Here is a 19,976-nt window from a genome sequence, read left to right on the forward strand (position 1 = left end):
TTACAAAAAAAGTCAAAGTTTTAATTCGTCCTTCTATATTGACAATTCATTAATGTTTTGTTATATTTTCTTTCGTATAGCTTCAATTATCTAGTTTTAGATATATGAATAAAATGCTATCTTATTTAAAATTTTACTTGTAGTATTATAAAAGATTTTGAAACAACTACAACCGATCAAATATATAATAAATATATTTTATATTATTTGCAAAACACAATATGAATTGAGATCAATGTTTTTTAACAACACCTGAAGCATCAGCAGCAGCCAAAATATATTTCTTATAATCATAAATAGTACCATTAAATTTCTTAACACTACCTCTTTCACTAACCCATATTTCATTACAAACTTGATTAATAACACTAACATCATGACTAACCATTAAGACACCACCTTTAAAATTTTTCAAAGCATCAGCAAGGGCATCTAAACCTGAAGTATCTAAATGATTTGAAGGTTCATCTAAAATTAAGATATGAGGATTATTTAAACATAATGAAGCAAATGCAACTCTTGATTTTTGACCACCTGATAATAATTGCATTCTTTGTAAACCTAAAGTACCAGTGATACCAAAAGAACCTAAATGACGTCTATATTCTTCATCAGTTTTACCTGGGAAAGTTTTTGATAACCAATCAACAGCAGATGTTGTTAAATCCATTGAATCAACATGATGTTGAGCAAAATAAGCAATTCTTAATCTTGGATTTTTGGAAACATGACCATCCAATGGTTGAATTCTTTCCATAATAATTTTTAATAATGTTGATTTACCACAACCATTTGCACCTACAAGTGCAATACGAGAATCTAATTGAATATCTAAATCAACATTTTTCAATAATAAATCATTTGGATTATAACCAAATGAAACATCTTTCATTGTAACAATTGGTGGTGAAATTCCATCAGGATCAGGGAATTTAAAAGTAATTTGTTTTTCTTGTTCAGGAGGTTCTAAAACTGGTAGTTTTTCTAATTTTTTAATACGGGATTGAGCTTCTGAAGATTTAGCAGCATTATATCTAAATTTATCAATAAAAGTTTGTAAATGTTGTCTATAAGCCATTTGATTTTCATATTCACGTAATTCATTTTTACGTCTTTCTTCTCTTGTTGAATAGAAATTATCAAAATCAGCACCTCTATAATAATCTAATCTTTCTGAATGTTGATGAATAATATCTGTAGCAACTTCATTTAAGAATGAACGATCATGTGAAACAACAAGTACTGTAGATTCATAAGTTTGTAAGTAATTTGCTAAATAAGTAATAGAAGGAACATCCAAGTTATTTGAAGGTTCATCTAATAATAATAAATCAGGTTTACAGAATAAAGCTCTTGCTAAACTTAATCTCATTCTCCAACCACCAGAAAATGAATTTGTTGGATTTTGTTGAGATTCCTTAGTGAAACCTAAACCATAAAGAATTGATGCGGCTCTTGATTCAGCTTTATCAGATTCCATTTCATATAATTTTTCAGCAATTTCTTGTAAATGTAATTCTAAATCATCACGTTCATTATCTAATTTTTTAACTTCTAAACTATCTTCATCAAATTCTTTTCTTAAAGTTTCAATTTCTGCAATACGTTCATTATGTTTTTTTTCTTCAGATAATAATTGTTTTCTCCAAACATCTGCATCTAAGACAGATTGTAACGCGGTAATTTCACTACCAGTAATTTCTTGTTCAACATGTAAAATTGTAATATGTTTTGGAACGTTTAATTCTCTTCTTGATAATGCTTTTAATAGAGTAGATTTACCAATACCATTTTGACCAACTAAACCATATCTATGACCATAAGATAAAGTTAATTGAGCATCAGCCAAGATTCTTTGACCATCACCAACATAAAGATCAAAAGTATCAATATGAATATCTTTTGATTTACCAGCACCGGAACCAAATTCAATAGGATTGATCTTAAGGAAGAATTGATCATAATCTTCTTGAGATTCAGATTCATTAATTAATTTTGAAGCTTCATATTTAACAAATTGATTATTTCTTTTAGCAACTTTTGCAGCAATTTTTTTTTCAGCTTTTTCTAATTTTTTCTTATCAACTTTAGATTCAATATGTCTACCATTATGTTCAATATCTTTTGTAACACCTAATAAGGCTAAACTTGAATTAATATTTCTTTTATTTGCATGATTTTTCAATAAATTAATATCTAATAATCTCTTTGAAGTATCACCAGTTAATTCTAATTTAGATTGATTTTGTTTCAATTCTTCACTTAATTTGATGTTTAATTCATCAGCTAATTTACTAATTTTCAAATCATCACCACCAGCATTTTTCAATAAATCACTAATAAATGAAATTTCTTGATCAATATCTAATTGTTGAGATAAAACAGAATCTGTGGTTGAATGTTCAACATGGTTAATATAACCCACAGCGTAATCCGCGACGATTGGGTCAATAGAAGGAGCCGCTTGACGGATCTTGAGACCTATATTTGACATTGTGAAATGCTTTACCAAATGTTGAATTGAGAGTATGATCAGTGTCAAAGATGTTTCTCATAGTTTCTCATGTATTGGTATAATTTTGAAGACTTTTTTTAAATTCGCGAACTTTTTTGCTTTGTAATTCCTGACTAAGCAGAGAATTAGAAACTATATAGATACTACCAATCAACTGGTTTTTTACTAGATCAAGAATACTCTTAGATGTTGGATTGAAATATATATGGTATAGAGGGTGGTTATTACCATGTTTTGTTGTTATCCAGTTTAAATTGTGGTTAAACAGTCTGAAAATCAAATAATTGATAATCAATTTTGTTAGCGATTTGCACCAAAGAAATTTATAAAAAAAATGAATTTAACCAGAAACCATTAACAACTTTAACAACTTCAACTTCAACAAGATCATCAACATGGGTTTATTTGGTGGCAACAAAGAGTACACACCTCCTAGTAGAAACAAGAGAGAACAGTGTTGGGACAGTAGAGATATCTTCTTCGAATGTTTGGATAAAAACAATGTTATTAATGCTTTAGAAGATAAACATGCAGATACTATAAAGAAAAATTGTTCCAAAGAAGAAGTTAATTATGAACAAAACTGTGCTAAAAGTTGGGTGAAATATTTCAAAGAGAAAAGAGTGGTAGATTTCAAAAGAGCTGCGTTCTTAAAAGAAATGGAAGAAAGAGGTGGTGAACAATTACCATTTCCTATATCGAAAAATTAAGTTTTTTGATCATCTTGTTGATCATATACAAAATCACAAGTTTTAAAAGTTATTTATTCAAAACACGTTATAATTACACCATACTTGGATCTTGGATGCTCATTGGATGGTATTGTCGTTTGATCAGATCCACAACTTGTACATAGTTTCTATTCTATTCATATACATTTTATTAGTTTTCAACTGAATTGTAGGGCTTTGAACTTTAGTACTATACGGATTCAAATCCGAAAGCGTAAATTGACACTAATTATTCTAGAAATAATGGAAACAAGTGTCACAAAATGTCACAATGGGATAATTTGAGGATACCGTACTTTCCGATATGATATGATTCAATTGTGACATGATTTTGAAAAGATCTAGCCGTGTTTTCAATCAGCCTGATTTCCCACCGATGATCAATATATCCCTTGAAATCAGAAGCCATGATATTCGTATACCATTCATAGCGCCAGGGTTAACAATGTTATTAGTCTACGAACTTCTATACTAATCATTGAAAGAATTACCTGATTTGTAAACACCCATTTAGGTAATTATTAAAGATCTTGATCATCAATTAAGCCATTGAATTACAAATCATATTACAAAAAACTAATTTGTCATAAGGTTTGAATAGTATGGTCAAAAGGTACATACCGATGATCCCGTTTAAAACTTGCAATTAATGAATCAAAATATGTGTGTAATTTGTAATTCATAATTCATAATTCATAATTCAAAATTCTCTAGAATGTTTATACAAAACAAGGATTCCACTGAACCCTTGGAAAATGTATATAAAGAAATGGATTTGACCTTTCAATTCCATTGATTCTGATAACTTCTTTCTCATCATTAAACAAACAATAAGAGTTAACACAATCAAATTATAATTATGGCCGGTAATCAAGCTGTTGAAATCAATCCTGCAAACTTAGGAATTGGTATAACTGATCATGGATCAGATTGGTTTTGGACTGTTTTTTCAATCTTTGGATTAAATTCATTAATTCATGCAGGATTTTATATTATTTATAATAGATCCAAAAATTCAGATTCCAAGTATAAATCTTTAGCTCATGTTGCTCCATTAGGTATTAGTGCCATCTTGGCTTATACTTATTATACATTAGCTTCAAATTTAGGTTGGACTGGTGTTGAAACTGAATTTAATCATATTGAAATTGATGATAATGTAAGACAAATTTTTTATGCAAGATATATTGGTTGGTTTTTATCATTTCCTTTATTATTTTATCAATTTGAATTTAATTTATTATCTCAAAATATCTTGACATCTGCTGATTTTTTCCAAATTTTTAATAAATTATTTTTAACTATTGCATCAACTGAAGTTTTCGTTTTAGGGTTATTAATTGGTTCTTTAATTAAATCAACTTATAAATGGGGGTATTGGACATTTGGTGTTTCTGCTCAAATCTTCACCATTATTGTCTTTACAACAAAGCAATTCAATTCAAATAATGGTTCAAAAAGTTTGTTATCAAAATTATTAATCCCATTCTTTATAATTGTTTATATTTTATATCCAGTTAATTGGGGGTTAAGTGAAGGTGGTAATGTTATTCAACCAGATTCAGAAGGTGTTTTCTATGGTGTTTTAGACTTGGTCTTGTTTTGGTTAACCCCATATGCTTTAATTTTTGATTCACGTAAGAATGGTTTATTTGTTGATTCAAATAATTTACCAAATACTAATAATGGTAATAATGATTTGGAAAAACAAGTTGAAACACCTGAATTAAGAGCATCTGGTGAAACTGAAGTTAATCCAACTGAAGATCAAGATGCTGGCCAATTGGAAACTCAACGTCCAGCAAACACCAATGCTTAATAACCAATAAGCTCAATCAAGACTCTCAACCTATAATAATTTTTTTTTCACAGGTACAAAACAATAGCTAACTTTATGATGATATGATATCCATTCCCTAATGATACTTTTTATGCCCTTTCATGATGCTCTGAACATCCAGTCCTTGACACTAATACTTAATAACTAATATATAATTAATATAATCAATAAATGAGAGTTTATAGATTTTGTAAGTGGAAAATATGTCCCGGTTATCTTAACTATGGCGTTTATTGAAAGTCGGATCTTGAATATGAACAATCATGAGTTCCGGTCTTTTGGTTATCAGTTTTGTTTTACTAATGAAATAATTTTGATTTGATTTCAAATTGAACCATTAATTGATCTGTTTTTCAATTTATTGTTGATGGTGATGATCTAAAATGTTCTTGAGAAGACTCTATTCAACATCGTTGAGAACGGTATCAGAATCAAACGCTCGTCGTTGGGCAGCTATTAAGAATGCTAAACCTATATCTCATTTCCTTACAGATAATTACAATAGGAAACATGATTATTTAAGAATATCAATCACTGAACGTTGTAATTTAAGATGTATGTATTGTATGCCCGAGGAAGGGGTACCATTACAACCAGATTCACAAATTTTATCCACTGATGAAATCATTCAAATTGCTAAAATGTTTGTATCTCAAGGTGTTAAAAAAATTAGATTAACTGGTGGTGAACCAACAGTAAGGAAAGATATCTTGGAGATAATGGATAGATTGAATCAAATTGAAGGCTTAAAAGAAATTTGTATCACTTCAAATGGGATTGCTTTGCATAGGAAATTACCTAAATTGGCTCAATCTGGGTTAACCTCATTAAATTTATCATTAGATACACTGGTAGAAGGGAAATTTACACTTATAACAAGAAGAAATGGTTTAAAAAATGTTATGAAATCCTTGGAAACTGCATTACAACTAGGTATACCAAAAGTTAAATTAAATATTGTTGTTGTGAAAGGTTTAAATGATGATGAAATTATGAATTTTGTTAAATTAGCTCAATTTTACCCATTAGAAGTTAGATTTATTGAATATATGCCATTTGATGGTAATAAATGGGAATTAGAAAAAGTTATGAATTATCAAGATATTATTAAATTAATAAGAGAAACTCATCCAACAATTGAAAGAGTTGCTCATAAACATGGTGAAACTTCTAAAACTTATCAAATCCCTGGCTTTAAAGGTAAATTAGGTTTTATAACTTCAATGACTGATGATTTTTGTAAAGATTGTACAAGGTTAAGAATAACATCTGATGGGAATTTAAAAGTTTGTCTTTTTGGAAATGATGAAGTTTCATTAAGAGATTTAATAAGATCTAATGTTGATGAAGATGAAATATTACAAGTCATTGGTAAAACTGTTAAAAATAAAAAGGAAAAACATGCTGGGTTAGATGAATTGCCAAAAATGGCTAATAGACCAATGATTTTAATCGGTGGATGAGTTTTGAGGCAAACCAAGTAATTAAATTGACAAAAACAACTAACGAACCAATATAGATAAAAAAACTAGCCCATTAACTATGGAATTTAATCCATTAATAATGAACCTTTCTGGAACACAATCAATAAGATTTTATTCAACAAAGAAATTAACCCATGTGAATTCTAAAGGTGAAGCAAAAATGGTTGATATTTCAAATAAATCAATCACAACAAGACAAGCAAAAGCCCATGGTTATATAACCTTTTCCAATGAATTCCCAATCCAACAAATTAAAGAAAATTCAAATAAAAAAGGTGATGTCCTAAGTATAGCTAGAATTTCAGGTATAATGGCTATTAAAAAAACTTCAGATTTAGTGATTTTATGTCATCCATTATCATTAACAAAAGCTGAAGTTATTTTAGAGATTCAAGATCCATTCACCATTAAAGTTGAAAGTGTGGTTAGATGTGAAGGTAAAACAGGTGTTGAAATGGAAGCTTTAACAGGTGTGAATATTGCATTGTTGAATGTTTATGATATGTGTAAAGCTGTTGATAAACATATGAAGATTGGAAATGTTCAAGTTGTTAATAAAACAGGAGGGAAGGAAGATTTTGATTTAGAGAAAAGTATAAATTAGTTGTGTTGTTTGTTTTTGTTTTAAATATAGTTTTTATGCTCTATGTACAAAAATAGTAAGAAAACAATTGGTTTAATACCTGTCTAAGATTTACATGAATGTATCTTGCTTAAAAATTAACCCATTGTGAATCTGATTTCAAATTAGGAAGTGATCAAGATACCTGCTGGTGATTGTATAAGGGCGGGTAGATGAAGTTCTTGATCTTTAACTGTTAAAACACCCTGATTCAATATAAATAACAGATCATATTATAATATTTAATACATTGTACACTCGATCATGTATGAAGTGTTGTAATTTGTAACTACTATCAATTCCAAAATTACTTTAAATAATCATGGCTGGCTGAAATCCAACACCAATTACAAGATGTTATTGTTCAGAACTATTGCAAGCTATAATTTTAATTGATGTTTTAGCTTCAAGTGTCTGAGTCAAAGTGTGTAATAAAGACTTCGAAGTTCAAGCATGATTGAATAATAATTGGCTGGTCAGGACTCAGTGGTTATTCAATTCGTAAAAATTCGCTAAGGTAATTTTATCGAGTATTGGTCAACCGTCATGAATATAGATCAAACGTTTTACTTAATAGTGCACATAATATTATGGTTACTATGACTCTTCGTGTTATTGTTTACTTTTGTTTATATAGATGAATGCGTATTCTTAGAGGGCATCTTCTGATATCTGATTTTCGATCTAACGTAGTGAAAATCGTGAAAATTGTGAAAATTCGTACGCCAATTTACTTGATCATGAATAGAGATCTGAAATTTGAATTGAAACCGACAGCTTCAAGTCAATTTTATCTAAAGCTGTTTGTATAGATCAATAGCACCAGCTATATCTGTATAACTATAGACTCAATAGTAATCAAGAGCCAGCACTCCAACGTACACTTTCTTTTTCAGGGGTCACCTTTCACCTTTCAAAACGGCGCACGGGGTTTTAAATTTTAACGCCATATGCACAAAATTATTAATAGAATCAAAATATCACAAGATTCAGCTACAAAATGGCATTCAAAATAATCAAATTCAAACTGGTTACCTGCATGCTTAACTAAAATTTGTTATTATACGTATGTTTCCATCACTCAAGTTAATCTTGAGACATACCAGCTGATTGGGGAGTCGGGGATAGCTATTAATATACACAGTCAAAGACAGACTTGTAGGAATATATATTATCAAAAGAAGAACCAAGCTGCTTATAACGTCACCAATTCGGTAACACTCATTACCAACTATAGCAAGATCCTTGTCTATTGTTCAAACTTTGTTCTTAATTATTTTGTCTAAGACGTGATATATTTCGCCATTTGTGTAATCAGTGGGTAATTTACCAAAATTCCCATAAAAAAACCCCCGATTCGGTAAGAATGACTTGCCAAAACGGCATTCATATGCAAAACTGTGCAAGCTTTAAATTTTAAGTTTCTAGGGAAACTTGGGGAAAAAGACCAAAATTTCATAAAGAAAGCTTTTGAGAAAAAGAAATGACGTAGATCTGATGAAGAATTGTCGATATAAACGAATGATAAATGTTAGGAGAAGACCAAAAATAAACCCTCGATGCCCTGAGGTAAGTCAAAACGCATTTGTTTGTTTATATTTATGAGTCCTGCATAAAAAAATGTGTAACTTTAGAAGTTTGTTTCTCGATTGAGATGATCACCAACCATTTCATATAAACTATATAAAGAGCTTAGGATTCCCTTATTTCTCAAAACTTTATTCATTTATTTCAATTCATCATCAATTCAATCAAAGAATTATATTCACTCGCTCAATTCAATTTACTTATTTTACAATGCAATTCATTAACGTCGCTTCTTTATTAGCTTTAGCTTCATACGTTGTCGCTGACTCAGAATCATTTGGTTTACTTGTTATCCGTTCAGGTTCAGCTTATCAAAACTCTGGTATTACCAAAGATGGTGATATCTTAGCTGTTGGTGGTTCAGATTACGTTGAAGGTGTTATTGATGATGAAGGTCACTTCAAAGTTGGTGACAAATACGTCTCAAGTAACAATGGTAAATTCATCGTTGGTGACAGCAAAGATTCAGATTTCGCTATTAAAGATGGTTACTTAACTTTCCATGATTCTCAAGGTTTCACTATCAGTGACTCAACTTCCCGTTTATCTTTACCAGTTGGTGATGATACTACTTATGCTTTAAAGGCTATTTCAAAAGAAGGTCAATCAGTTTCAGATTTCTCTCCATCAGGTAAAAAATCAGATGATAAACCTGCTTCAAACAACACTTCAAACACCTCATCATCAATTGTTCCACCAATCTACACTCAAACTGATAACGGTGCTGCTGGTATGGCTAAAATTGGTTTAGGTGCCGGTTTAGCTGCTGTTGCTGCTTTATTAATCTAAGTTTATTAGATTATCTTTCTTTATTCTCTTTGTTACGTTAAAACTTTACATTCTTCGTCTCGCTTGACAAAAGCTTATAATGATACCAAAGCTTGTTGTTTTAGAATTTTTATAACTAATTTTATTTAATATATTTCTTATTTTTATGTTCAATTTACCACACTTGTAGCTTTTAGAAACATAATAAACAATATATTGGACTTCAGTAGATTAATTATATCTAAGTTTTTGTGAAAGCACACATACTTGATACCTAAATCTAACTAGAAAGATCACCATCCGAAAGTACTGGATCGGAAACTATAAGCTGGGAATGAATATTATAACTCTTTTTTTGAAATCCATGGGTATTAGGGAGCTACATATCAACAGATACTAAGTATATAATTACCTTATACCCAACAGAAGGTAAGCAGATATCATTACACCGAAAAGCCAAAGATTCAAAGGAAGGCATGGATTAAACAATTGTGTACGAATTGAACATTATAATTTCAATGGGAAAATGATGTTAGAAGTTAGCAGCATTAGTATATATTTTGTTATCAGCTTCTTAACATACGGGTTAAAAATATGGCTGGCTTTCACTGTGGTGCTTTTGTACTTCTCTTGTGTATATGGTCATCTAACCACAACTCTTTTGTAAACAAAAGGGTCTTGAAATTTTGAGTTACCTAACTATATAGTTGTTCTAGTGAATATGCGTAAATATGCCGAAAACGTAACGAACAGCATGATGACATTTTCGGCAAAAGTCTATTTTTGACTCAAAATTATCAGCGAACTTTTTTCAAGAAATTTCATTCTTTTGTTTATGTTTCTACTGATCTAAAAAGAATTATGTGCATGATAACAATATATGTGCTAAATTTGGGTAATGCCAGTAAACGTCGAAATGGTGCTGAAAAATCTTGAGATTCATATATATAAGAATCTGAGACCTTCACTCGAAACTTTAATCTTAAACATATAACATTCAGGTACAACAACCATATTACTATACATTACAATGTTCAACAAGTTACTTATAACTCTTTGCTTAGTTCTTCAACTTATACCAACTATAATAGCAGCTCCATTAGCAGCTCCAAAACTACACAAGTCTAATGGGAAATCAGTTTCCATGTCATTAGAGCTACCATACAATCCATTAAATGGTAATTCAATTATGGTTCAAGAAGACAATCTATTAGTTTCACAAAATTCACAATATGATTTGAAAAGTTGGTTTTCAGCTTATTTCAATTCCAAAGGTTCATTTGAAGTTGATACAAAACTCTTGACTATTTCACAAGTTGGTCAATTAAAATTATCTACAGATAAACATGTTAAATCAGAAACTTCAATTGAACATGATGATGAAGTTCAAAGACATACATTTTCCATTAAAAATGGATATTTGAATTTCAACAACATTGATATATTCACTTTATGTCCAGCTGCTGATAATGAAGGTCTTTATACAATTCATTTAACTTATTCTAAAAGTGCTAGTGCTTGTAATGGTAAAGGTTCCATCAACAATGCTAAATTCAAAGTTCATAGTGGTGCTGGTACTGTTGTTGAAGATTTTGAATTACCAGAGTTCATCTTTAACCAAGGAAGACACGTCTATTTCTAATCAAGCACTTAAAAACACAGCCAATCATTCCAATTCATCATTTCGTTAATTCGTTCACGTTCATTTAATTCATTTGCATATAGTTCAACTTTCGAACTCATTTATTTATATAATTTTCCAGTTGCATACTATAGACGATAAAAAGGCTCTTCAAAGCTTATTTCATATAATACCAGTCATCATTCATTCATAATTCTTCAGCAGAAATGGGCTCTGTTTAATTTATTTTAATTCTTTTGGGTAAATAAATAATTTCATAAATTGTTAATGTCTAAGATTAATTGTAGATCTGAACAAGATCTGGCCTAGATTTCATTACTTACACTTTCATTTCCTAATTAGGAAGTCTATAAGATACATGATACACCGGGTAAAAGTCGCGAGTATATAAGATTTTAAAACGCGAAATTTTAAAATAGAAATTGGAAAACTCGAGACGCGTTTAATTAAGTATCCTAATTCGGTAAATTGATTAGAATTGTTTTGAATTTACTTTGGTTACAAGATTTAAAATTTATAAAATTTAGTCGTGAATTGTCTATTTACATTTTTTTGATTCTTCATACTATTCATTTACAAACTCCATTCAAACACAAACCAAACCAATTCAAACATATACCTAAAACCCTAAACCATGTCACAATCAAGAAAGAGACAAGCAGAAAGTGATAACGATGATGATTTGAATTCAGGTTATGCTTCATCTCATCAAAGTGGGAACTCTCCAAGACAAAGCGGTTTATTACCATCTTCCCCAGGTGCTTTACCATTTGATGATGCTGATGATGATAGAAGAGAATTAGAATTAGATGATTTTGATGAACGTATTGAAGATGAAGAAGATGGAGTTGATTTAATGGATAATTTCGAACGTGATTATAGAGAAAATGCTGAAGAAGATCATTATGATTTAGGTGATAATATTGATGATGATGTTGTTGATACTAATGATCTTGGTGATTATAATGCCGTTACAAGACAATTGAATAGAAGAGATGAATTTTTACAAGGTAATCATGAATTCTTGGATGATGGTGATGATGATAGAAATGCCCAATTTAGAAGAAGAAGACGTAATATTTATGATGAAGATCAAGATATGGGTGATGATGGTGATATCGATCCTTTAGAAGAAGAATTAACATTAGAATCATTAGCTGATGTTAAAGCACAAAGTTTAACAGAATGGGTTACACAACCAAATGTTTCAAGAACTATTAGAAGAGAATTAAAATCATTCTTATTAGAATATACTGATGAAAATGGTAAATCTGTTTATGGTGCAAGAATTAGAACACTTGGTGAAGTCAATAGTGAAAGTTTAGAAGTTAGTTATAATCATTTAGTTGAATCTAAAGCTATCTTGGCCATGTTTTTAGCTTATTGTCCAGAAGAAATGTTGAAAATTTTCGATGTTGTTGCAATGGAAGCTACAGAATTACATTATCCAGATTATTCACAAATTCATTCAGAAATTCATGTTAGAATTTCAGATTTCCCAACAGTTTCTACATTAAGAGAATTAAGAGAAGGTAATTTAAATACACTTGTTAGAGTTTCAGGTGTTGTCACAAGAAGAACAGGTGTCTTCCCACAATTGAAATATGTTAAATTTGATTGTTTAAAATGTAATTCTGTTTTAGGTCCATTTTTCCAAGATGCAAATTCAGAAGTTAAAATTTCATTTTGTTCAAATTGTAAAAGTAAAGGTCCATTTAGAATGAATTCAGAGAAAACATTATATAGAAATTATCAAAGAGTTACTTTACAAGAAGCTCCAGGTACTGTTCCAGCTGGTAGATTACCACGTCATAGAGAAGTTATTTTATTATGGGATCTTGTTGATGTTGCTAAACCAGGTGAAGAAATTGAAGTTACAGGTGTTTATAAAAATTCATTTGATGGTAATTTAAATGTTAAAAATGGGTTCCCAGTTTTCGCTACAATCATTGAAGCAAACGCAGTTAGAAGAAGAGAAGGTGCACAAAAAGCAATGAATGGTGAAATTGATCAAGGTTTAGATATTTTCAGTTGGACAGAAGAAGAAGAACGTGAATTTAGAAAATTATCAAGAGAACGTGGTGTTATTGAAAAAATCATTTCATCAGTTGCACCATCTATTTATGGTCATAAAGATATTAAAACTGCAATTGCTTGTTCATTATTTGGTGGTGTTCCTAAAAATGTTAATGGTAAACATTCAATTAGAGGTGATATTAATGTTTTATTATTAGGTGATCCAGGTACAGCAAAATCTCAAATTTTAAAATATGTTGAAAAAACTGCACAAAGAGCAGTTTTCGCTACAGGTCAAGGTGCTTCTGCAGTGGGGTTAACTGCATCAGTTAGAAAAGATGCAATTACTAAAGAATGGACTTTAGAAGGTGGTGCATTAGTTTTAGCAGATAAAGGTACTTGTTTAATTGATGAATTTGATAAGATGAATGATCAAGATAGAACATCTATTCATGAAGCTATGGAACAACAAAGTATTTCTATTTCAAAAGCTGGTATTGTGACATCTCTACAGGCTAGATGTGCCATTATTGCAGCTGCAAATCCTAATGGTGGTAAATATAATTCAACATTACCATTATCACAAAATGTTGATCTTACAGAACCTATTTTGTCACGTTTTGATATTTTATGTGTTGTTAAAGATGTTGTCAATGCAGCATCAGATGAAAGATTAGCAAGATTCGTTATTGATTCACATGTTAGATCTAATAGATCTATTGATGATGAAGAAGATGAGGAAGTTGATGAAGATGAAGAAGATGAAGAAATGAATGATACACAACAAGATACACCAATTCATGCAAGTAGGAAAAATCAAAGAAGAAATAAAATTTCACAATTAAATAAACAAAAAGAAAATGAAATTTCACCAATTCCACAAGATTTTTTAATGAAATATATTCATTATGCAAGAACTAAAATTCAACCAAAATTACATCAAATTGATAATGATAAAATTGCAAGATTATATAGTGATTTACGTCGTGAAAGTATAACAACAGGTTCATTTCCAATTACAGTTCGTCATTTAGAATCTGTTATTAGAACAGCTGAAGCATTTGCCAAAATGAGATTATCAGAATTTGTTTCACAAATGGATGTTGATCGTGCAATTAAAGTTAGTATTGATAGTTTTGTTGGTGCACAAAAATTAAGTGTTCAAAAACAATTGAATAGAAGTTTCCAAAAATATAATTTGGAACGTCAAAAATTATAAATTTGAACATATTATGGTATTTCATTTCCTGTATAATATTTGTTTTATGTGTTTCACACATAGGTTGGTTTGGGTCTACAAAGTTATAAATAGTTATATATGTAAATATGCTAATGTATTGTATTTTAATTACTTTATAAACTGTAGTTTTCACACACTTCTTTCTCTTTCTTGATATAATGGTAAAATTTCAGAATGTTCTTTTAAATAATAAACATCTTGATAATTTTCATCTGCAAAACTTGGGAAAATTTTCCTATAAGTAATATAACTAATACCAACACCAATTAGCGTACCCATAAAAATATCACCAAAATGATGTCTATAATCCTGTGTTCTTGATAATGCAATAAATAAGGCAATAAATTCAGGTAAAACACTTAATAACAACAAGTGAATTCTTTTTCTATTTGACCATACTGATAATTGTGCAAATAAGAATAATGTCACATAATGTAAACCTGAAAATGCTATTGATGCATGACCTGATGGAGTTGAACGTAAACCTTCCAAGATTAATTCATAATTATCATTTGTACATATATCAATTGAATATAAAAATTTATTTGGTTTAATTTTTAATAAATCAGGTTTACAACGATCAATAAAATCAGGTCTTGGTCTTGCAATCATATTTTTCAAGAAAAAAGTAATAAAACCAGTAATTGATAATGATAAAGCTAAACCTAATATTGATAAATGTAAAAAATTGAAAAATTTATTATTATTGATAATTTTATTAAATTTCCAATTATGTTTCCCCAATGTGACAAGACATATTAATACTAATGGAACCAATGATGAAATTAATATACATTTTTTATCATCTATAGTTTCAAATTGTGTAAATGGATGTTGAATAGTTGGATCATTAATTAAAAATTCACGTAAAAAAGGTGGTTGTTTACTACCAATTATAGCATAATAAAGTGTGAATGAAACCACTAAAGCCCATTCTGGTGAGAATTTTTTGATAGAATTGAATAAAACCATGTTGAAAATTTGATTTCTTTGAAACGATCTTTAACTTAAAAGATAAAAATGAGATCTAGTTATTGTAAACTTGTTCAAATGTTGGAGTGCTTTGGAAATATTCGCGAGAGATTACATATTGAACCGATCTCATGACAGACACAATATCAACAAATTCACAAACTAGGTAATTAGATATATAAATTGTAAGTATATTCTATTGTGAGTGAATCATATTTTATTTCTAGCTATTGAGTTTATATATTGAGGTTTTCAAGTGTTTTTGTGTGATTAAAATAAAGAAAAAACCATGTAAATCTATAAACATTACACTAGTTTGGAAACTGAACTTATACAAAAGAGAAGTAAAAGAAGATCATACTCAACTACATAACATTCATAACATATTCATCAATTCTTCTTATATATATATATCTAAAACCAAATCATAAACCAATATTTTTAATCTTTTTTTATATAATAATATATAAAACACATAAAACACATAAAAACATAAACAACATAAACATAAAACAACATCAATCGAGATCAAGATCTTATGTTTCAAATCATCTTTAAATTCTATACATCTATTCATTGACCTGAAACATAATCCTCAATAATCTCTAAAAAACACAAATTAACTCAATTCTCCATCAATTCATTTAATGTAATATTAAAATTTCTAACATGAAAATCATCAATCTTAAAATCCTGGAAATTGATCTCATTCAAATCCATATTTAATCCATTTGTTGAATTTATTGTTTGTGGATCATAAAAAGGTGGCTTTGGAACAGCACATAACCAAATTCTTGTCTTATAAATCTTGAATAATTCTTTAATTAAGTTCCGGAAATCTAATCTTTGATTTGCAAAATAATAGAATGTTAATTTTTTTTGATCAAATTGATATTCTGAATTTAATATAGTTAAGTTATTATTTAAATTTAATAAATTTGAAATTTTAAGAATTGAAGTCTTGTAAGATTTAATCTCTTCAATTAATTTAAATTTTAAATTATTAATTTCTTGTCCTGTGGCGAATCTCAAGACTTGTTTTGATGGGATTTGAAATTGAGTTTCTTCATCAAGGATCCCCTGACCTTTAATTAAATCTTCTTTTGTATTTGAAATTGTTGTAGTTGAACCATTAGTACTAGTTCCATTTGTTCCACCATAACTCATTGATTTTAAATGTTGTCTTTTTTTCAAATAATTGATTAGGATAGCAACATCTAATGAAATGGAAGGATCTAAGATTAAAACTAGATCTTTACCACGATCACCATCAACAATGACAACATCATGTTTATTTAAATAAATGTTTGAGTTTATTGGTGTTGATAAGATTTCAAATTTTCCAGATTTTGTTAAAACAAGGACTAATGGTTTAATTAGATTAAATAAATTGTTTAGCTTTTTGAGATTAATAATGATTTTTTTCAAATATTCATTTGTTTCAATTTGATTAATTAAATTTTTATAAAAATGATCAGCAGATTCAAGACAAAAATAATTTTGAGTTTTTTGGAATTCTAATCTTAATTGATTTGAAGTTATAATGAAATTCCCATTTAATATTAATCCATTATCTAATTCTAATCCATCATTACCAGCACCAGTAACACTAGGAAGATTCATTGATGGTGAAGGAGCAGTAGCAGGAATATTTCCAGAACCATTAATTTGGATAGAAGGTCTTCTTGATCTAAAATTTTGTAATAATTGATTATTTTGACCCGAAGTATTATTATAAAAATTATTAAAATTATTTGAATGAGCTAAAAGATTCAAATTATTTTTTGGGATTGATTGTTGAGTTTGGGTATAAGATTGTTCTGCAGTGAATGAAGGTCTTCTTGAATTAATATTTGATATACCACCTTGTAATTCTAATGGTAATTGGAAAGTATTGTTATTAATGTTATTATAAGAAGGTTGATGATCTATAAAATTTAAAGAATTTTGAGATTGATAATGATAATTTGAATTATTTGGTGAACCATTTGAACCTTGGTTTGGATCTAAAGATTGTAAGAAATGGTTATAATTTGATGAAGAAGATAAGTTGTTTAGCTTGTTAATTAATAAATCTGGTGATAGTTGATCACTACCAACACCTTGACCACCACCACCACCTTGTTGTTGTTGTTGACCACCTTGCTGTTGTTGTTGTGGGGGTTGAGAATCATACCAACCATAATGATTTGAAGGTTGAGATTGTTGATTATTCCAAATGTTGTATTGATTCATGATCTTTTCTCTATAAGTCTATGGATATGTAAACTATTTGATATCAAAAGCTTTAGATATCTTGTGTTTTGTTGATGGGTATTAATTATCGTGGAAATTTAAATTTCAATTCTCGAGGATATGTTGAAAAATGAGATTGGATGAAAATCTGGAGATGCGGTAACCGAATGAAAGTACGTTTAATACACCAACTTTATACCTTTATGATTAATGACAATAGACAATGATTATTTAGTTGATAGTGTATCAATACAACCATTTATATTTATACCAGTGTATCCAATTTGTTGTGGTTATTTACTCCTCTTCGTAATTTGCTTTACCACAGTGCTTATGTCATCTGTGACTGAATGACTCGTTTTGAGTCTGGGGTAATTTGTAGACTTTGAGTGGAATTGATCAACAAATGAAGAAATGATTGAATGGAGGATTGTATTGTATGATATTGTTTGATAGCTTATATTGTGTATTACGTGTATTGTGTATTATAGTTGTGTGTTGTAGTCTGAGTGTCTATATAATGTATTGCTCACTGCTCACCTGTCAAAGCTCTACAATACACGGCCAGTATTGATTCTTGAATACAATATAAATAAACATTTATACACTACACTCTAGATATAACAGTTAGTGTATTAGTGTATTACGTACTTACTATATCTAATTAAGTATTAATTATTCGGAGTTGTACGTCATCAATTATTTTATTGGTTAATTGGAGATATAATACTACGTATCCGGGTAAGAAAGCAATATAACTAGGTACCTACCTACGTAGTACGTTACTACAGTCTACCAGTCTACTACTAGTATTACTTTATACCATTACTACCACTTCATAATTCTATCAGTCATGTATTTAATATATATTCAATCCATCTATAATGAAGATAACGCTTGATCTAAATCTTCAATCAAATCTTGTGGATCTTCAGTACCAATAGAAAATCTTAATAAAGTTTTTTCAACATGTTCATCACTAAGAGCTCTCCATTCAACTAATGATTCAACACCACCTAATGAAGTAGCATGTTGGAAATATTTTAATTTTGATGGGAATGTTTTAGCAGTTATTTCATTATCCAAGTTTATAGCAAATACTGGTCCATATCCATTTGGTAATTGTTCCTTAACATAAGGTTCTGTTTGTAATGATGAATGATGGATCTTGGTTAGAGATTTAAATCTATGTTTATTTTCATTCAAAAATGTAACAACTTTTAAAACATTTGAAGATTGTTTCAAGATTCTTAAATCATATGATCTAAGTGATCTTAATAATAAATAACTTTCTAAATTCCCAATAATTGAACCTAAATTAATTCGATCATCAAATAATGCTCTCTTGATTTCTTTTGTTTTAACAACTAAAACACCAGCTAATAAATCAGAATGACCACCAAAATATTTCGTAGCAGAATGCATAATAATATCAGCACCAAATTTAAAAGGATCTTGTAAAGGTGGTGGAGCAAATGTTGCATCAACTGATAATAACGCACCTTTTGAATGAGCCTTTTCAGCATAATATTTTAAATCATAAGAAATTCCTAAAGGATTAACAGGTGTTTCAATATGAACCAGGTCACCTGGTTGTAATTTATCTAAATCTTCATCACTTAATGATAATTGTTTTAATCCATGATTTCTTGTTTGAATATCTAAAATTGCATGAACACCATGATAACAAGTACCAAAAGCAACTTGCTTTGGATTAAAATGTGTAATTAATCCATTAAAAGCTCCCAAACCTGAAGAATAAACAACACTATACCCACCAAGGATTTTATCGAAAATAGCTTCAACTTTTTCACAATTTGGATGAGTTTCTCTTGAATAAATATAATCACCTTCTGGATCATAATCTTTTGGTAAATCTGCTACAGCAACTAGTTTATTTGGATCTTCATTAAATCTGAAAGTTGTAGTAACATTAATTGGTGATACAACATCTGGGACTCTGTTTTTGTAATCATCAGCATGGATTAATTGGGTTGATAATCTTTCTGACATGGTATAAGTTTATTGAATATGAACTAACAATTGCTGAATAGTGAATGAAGATAGTTGAAGTTTAATGGATAAAAGATCAAGTATTTATATAAGAAAAAGATAAAATAAATCCAGGGCACATAGGCACATATACAACTCCCAAAAGGGAACTTTGAAGCTAATTTCATGTAATATTATGTGAGAAACTAGAATATAAACGATGCTTACTCAACGACATTTGGTTAGTCCAGTTTGTCATTAATGTGACTCACTAACTATGATAATGTTCTAGATCAATCTTATAAACGAAAGTAAAGTATGAAGTTTCTACC

At 29.3% G+C, this 19,976-nt stretch overlaps 11 protein-coding genes across 11 annotated transcripts; 7 read left to right on the top strand and 4 right to left on the bottom strand.

Annotated features, from left to right (window-relative positions):
• Positions 1–232: 232 nt before the first annotated feature.
• GCN20 (putative AAA family ATPase GCN20) lies at positions 233–2,494 on the bottom strand (the record flags this gene model as incomplete). The annotated part of the gene is made up of 1 exon (XM_011276054.1): positions 233–2,494. One exon carries the CDS (start codon positions 2,492–2,494, stop codon positions 233–235), a length of 2,262 nt encoding a protein of 753 aa, XP_011274356.1.
• A 416-nt stretch (positions 2,495–2,910) lies between these two features.
• Positions 2,911–3,225, top strand: COA6 (Coa6p; the record flags this gene model as incomplete). The annotated part of the gene is made up of 1 exon (XM_011276055.1): positions 2,911–3,225. One exon carries the CDS (start codon positions 2,911–2,913, stop codon positions 3,223–3,225), a length of 315 nt encoding a protein of 104 aa, XP_011274357.1.
• An 880-nt stretch (positions 3,226–4,105) lies between these two features.
• BN7_3316 (opsin family protein) lies at positions 4,106–5,065 on the top strand (the record flags this gene model as incomplete). The annotated part of the gene is made up of 1 exon (XM_011276056.1): positions 4,106–5,065. One exon carries the CDS (start codon positions 4,106–4,108, stop codon positions 5,063–5,065), a length of 960 nt encoding a protein of 319 aa, XP_011274358.1.
• Positions 5,066–5,469: 404 nt separating this feature from the next.
• BN7_3317 (uncharacterized protein) lies at positions 5,470–6,549 on the top strand (the record flags this gene model as incomplete). The annotated part of the gene is made up of 1 exon (XM_011276057.1): positions 5,470–6,549. One exon carries the CDS (start codon positions 5,470–5,472, stop codon positions 6,547–6,549), a length of 1,080 nt encoding a protein of 359 aa, XP_011274359.1.
• Positions 6,550–6,628: 79 nt separating this feature from the next.
• On the top strand, positions 6,629–7,174 carry BN7_3318 (cyclic pyranopterin monophosphate synthase; the record flags this gene model as incomplete). Its single annotated transcript, XM_011276058.1, has 1 exon — positions 6,629–7,174. The coding sequence occupies one exon, from the start codon at positions 6,629–6,631 to the stop codon at positions 7,172–7,174; it is 546 nt and encodes a 181-aa protein (XP_011274360.1).
• A 1,815-nt stretch (positions 7,175–8,989) lies between these two features.
• BN7_3319 (Cell wall protein) lies at positions 8,990–9,568 on the top strand (the record flags this gene model as incomplete). The annotated part of the gene is made up of 1 exon (XM_011276059.1): positions 8,990–9,568. One exon carries the CDS (start codon positions 8,990–8,992, stop codon positions 9,566–9,568), a length of 579 nt encoding a protein of 192 aa, XP_011274361.1.
• Positions 9,569–10,577: 1,009 nt separating this feature from the next.
• BN7_3320 (uncharacterized protein) lies at positions 10,578–11,189 on the top strand (the record flags this gene model as incomplete). The annotated part of the gene is made up of 1 exon (XM_011276060.1): positions 10,578–11,189. One exon carries the CDS (start codon positions 10,578–10,580, stop codon positions 11,187–11,189), a length of 612 nt encoding a protein of 203 aa, XP_011274362.1.
• Positions 11,190–11,823: 634 nt separating this feature from the next.
• MCM2 (MCM DNA helicase complex subunit MCM2) lies at positions 11,824–14,424 on the top strand (the record flags this gene model as incomplete). The annotated part of the gene is made up of 1 exon (XM_011276061.1): positions 11,824–14,424. One exon carries the CDS (start codon positions 11,824–11,826, stop codon positions 14,422–14,424), a length of 2,601 nt encoding a protein of 866 aa, XP_011274363.1.
• A 150-nt stretch (positions 14,425–14,574) lies between these two features.
• On the bottom strand, positions 14,575–15,417 carry BN7_3322 (phosphatidate phosphatase LPP1; the record flags this gene model as incomplete). Its single annotated transcript, XM_011276062.1, has 1 exon — positions 14,575–15,417. One exon carries the CDS (start codon positions 15,415–15,417, stop codon positions 14,575–14,577), a length of 843 nt encoding a protein of 280 aa, XP_011274364.1.
• Positions 15,418–16,041: 624 nt separating this feature from the next.
• On the bottom strand, positions 16,042–17,652 carry BN7_3323 (uncharacterized protein; the record flags this gene model as incomplete). Its single annotated transcript, XM_011276063.1, has 1 exon — positions 16,042–17,652. One exon carries the CDS (start codon positions 17,650–17,652, stop codon positions 16,042–16,044), a length of 1,611 nt encoding a protein of 536 aa, XP_011274365.1.
• An 879-nt stretch (positions 17,653–18,531) lies between these two features.
• Positions 18,532–19,665, bottom strand: BN7_3324 (Cystathionine gamma-lyase; the record flags this gene model as incomplete). The annotated part of the gene is made up of 1 exon (XM_011276064.1): positions 18,532–19,665. One exon carries the CDS (start codon positions 19,663–19,665, stop codon positions 18,532–18,534), a length of 1,134 nt encoding a protein of 377 aa, XP_011274366.1.
• Positions 19,666–19,976: the final 311 nt, after the last annotated feature.

The sequence above is a fragment of the Wickerhamomyces ciferrii genome, contig 00089 (assembly GCF_000313485.1).
Source record: "Wickerhamomyces ciferrii WGS project CAIF00000000 data, strain NRRL Y-1031 F-60-10, contig 00089, whole genome shotgun sequence".
Lineage (NCBI taxonomy): Eukaryota > Fungi > Ascomycota > Saccharomycetes > Phaffomycetales > Wickerhamomycetaceae > Hansenula > Hansenula ciferrii.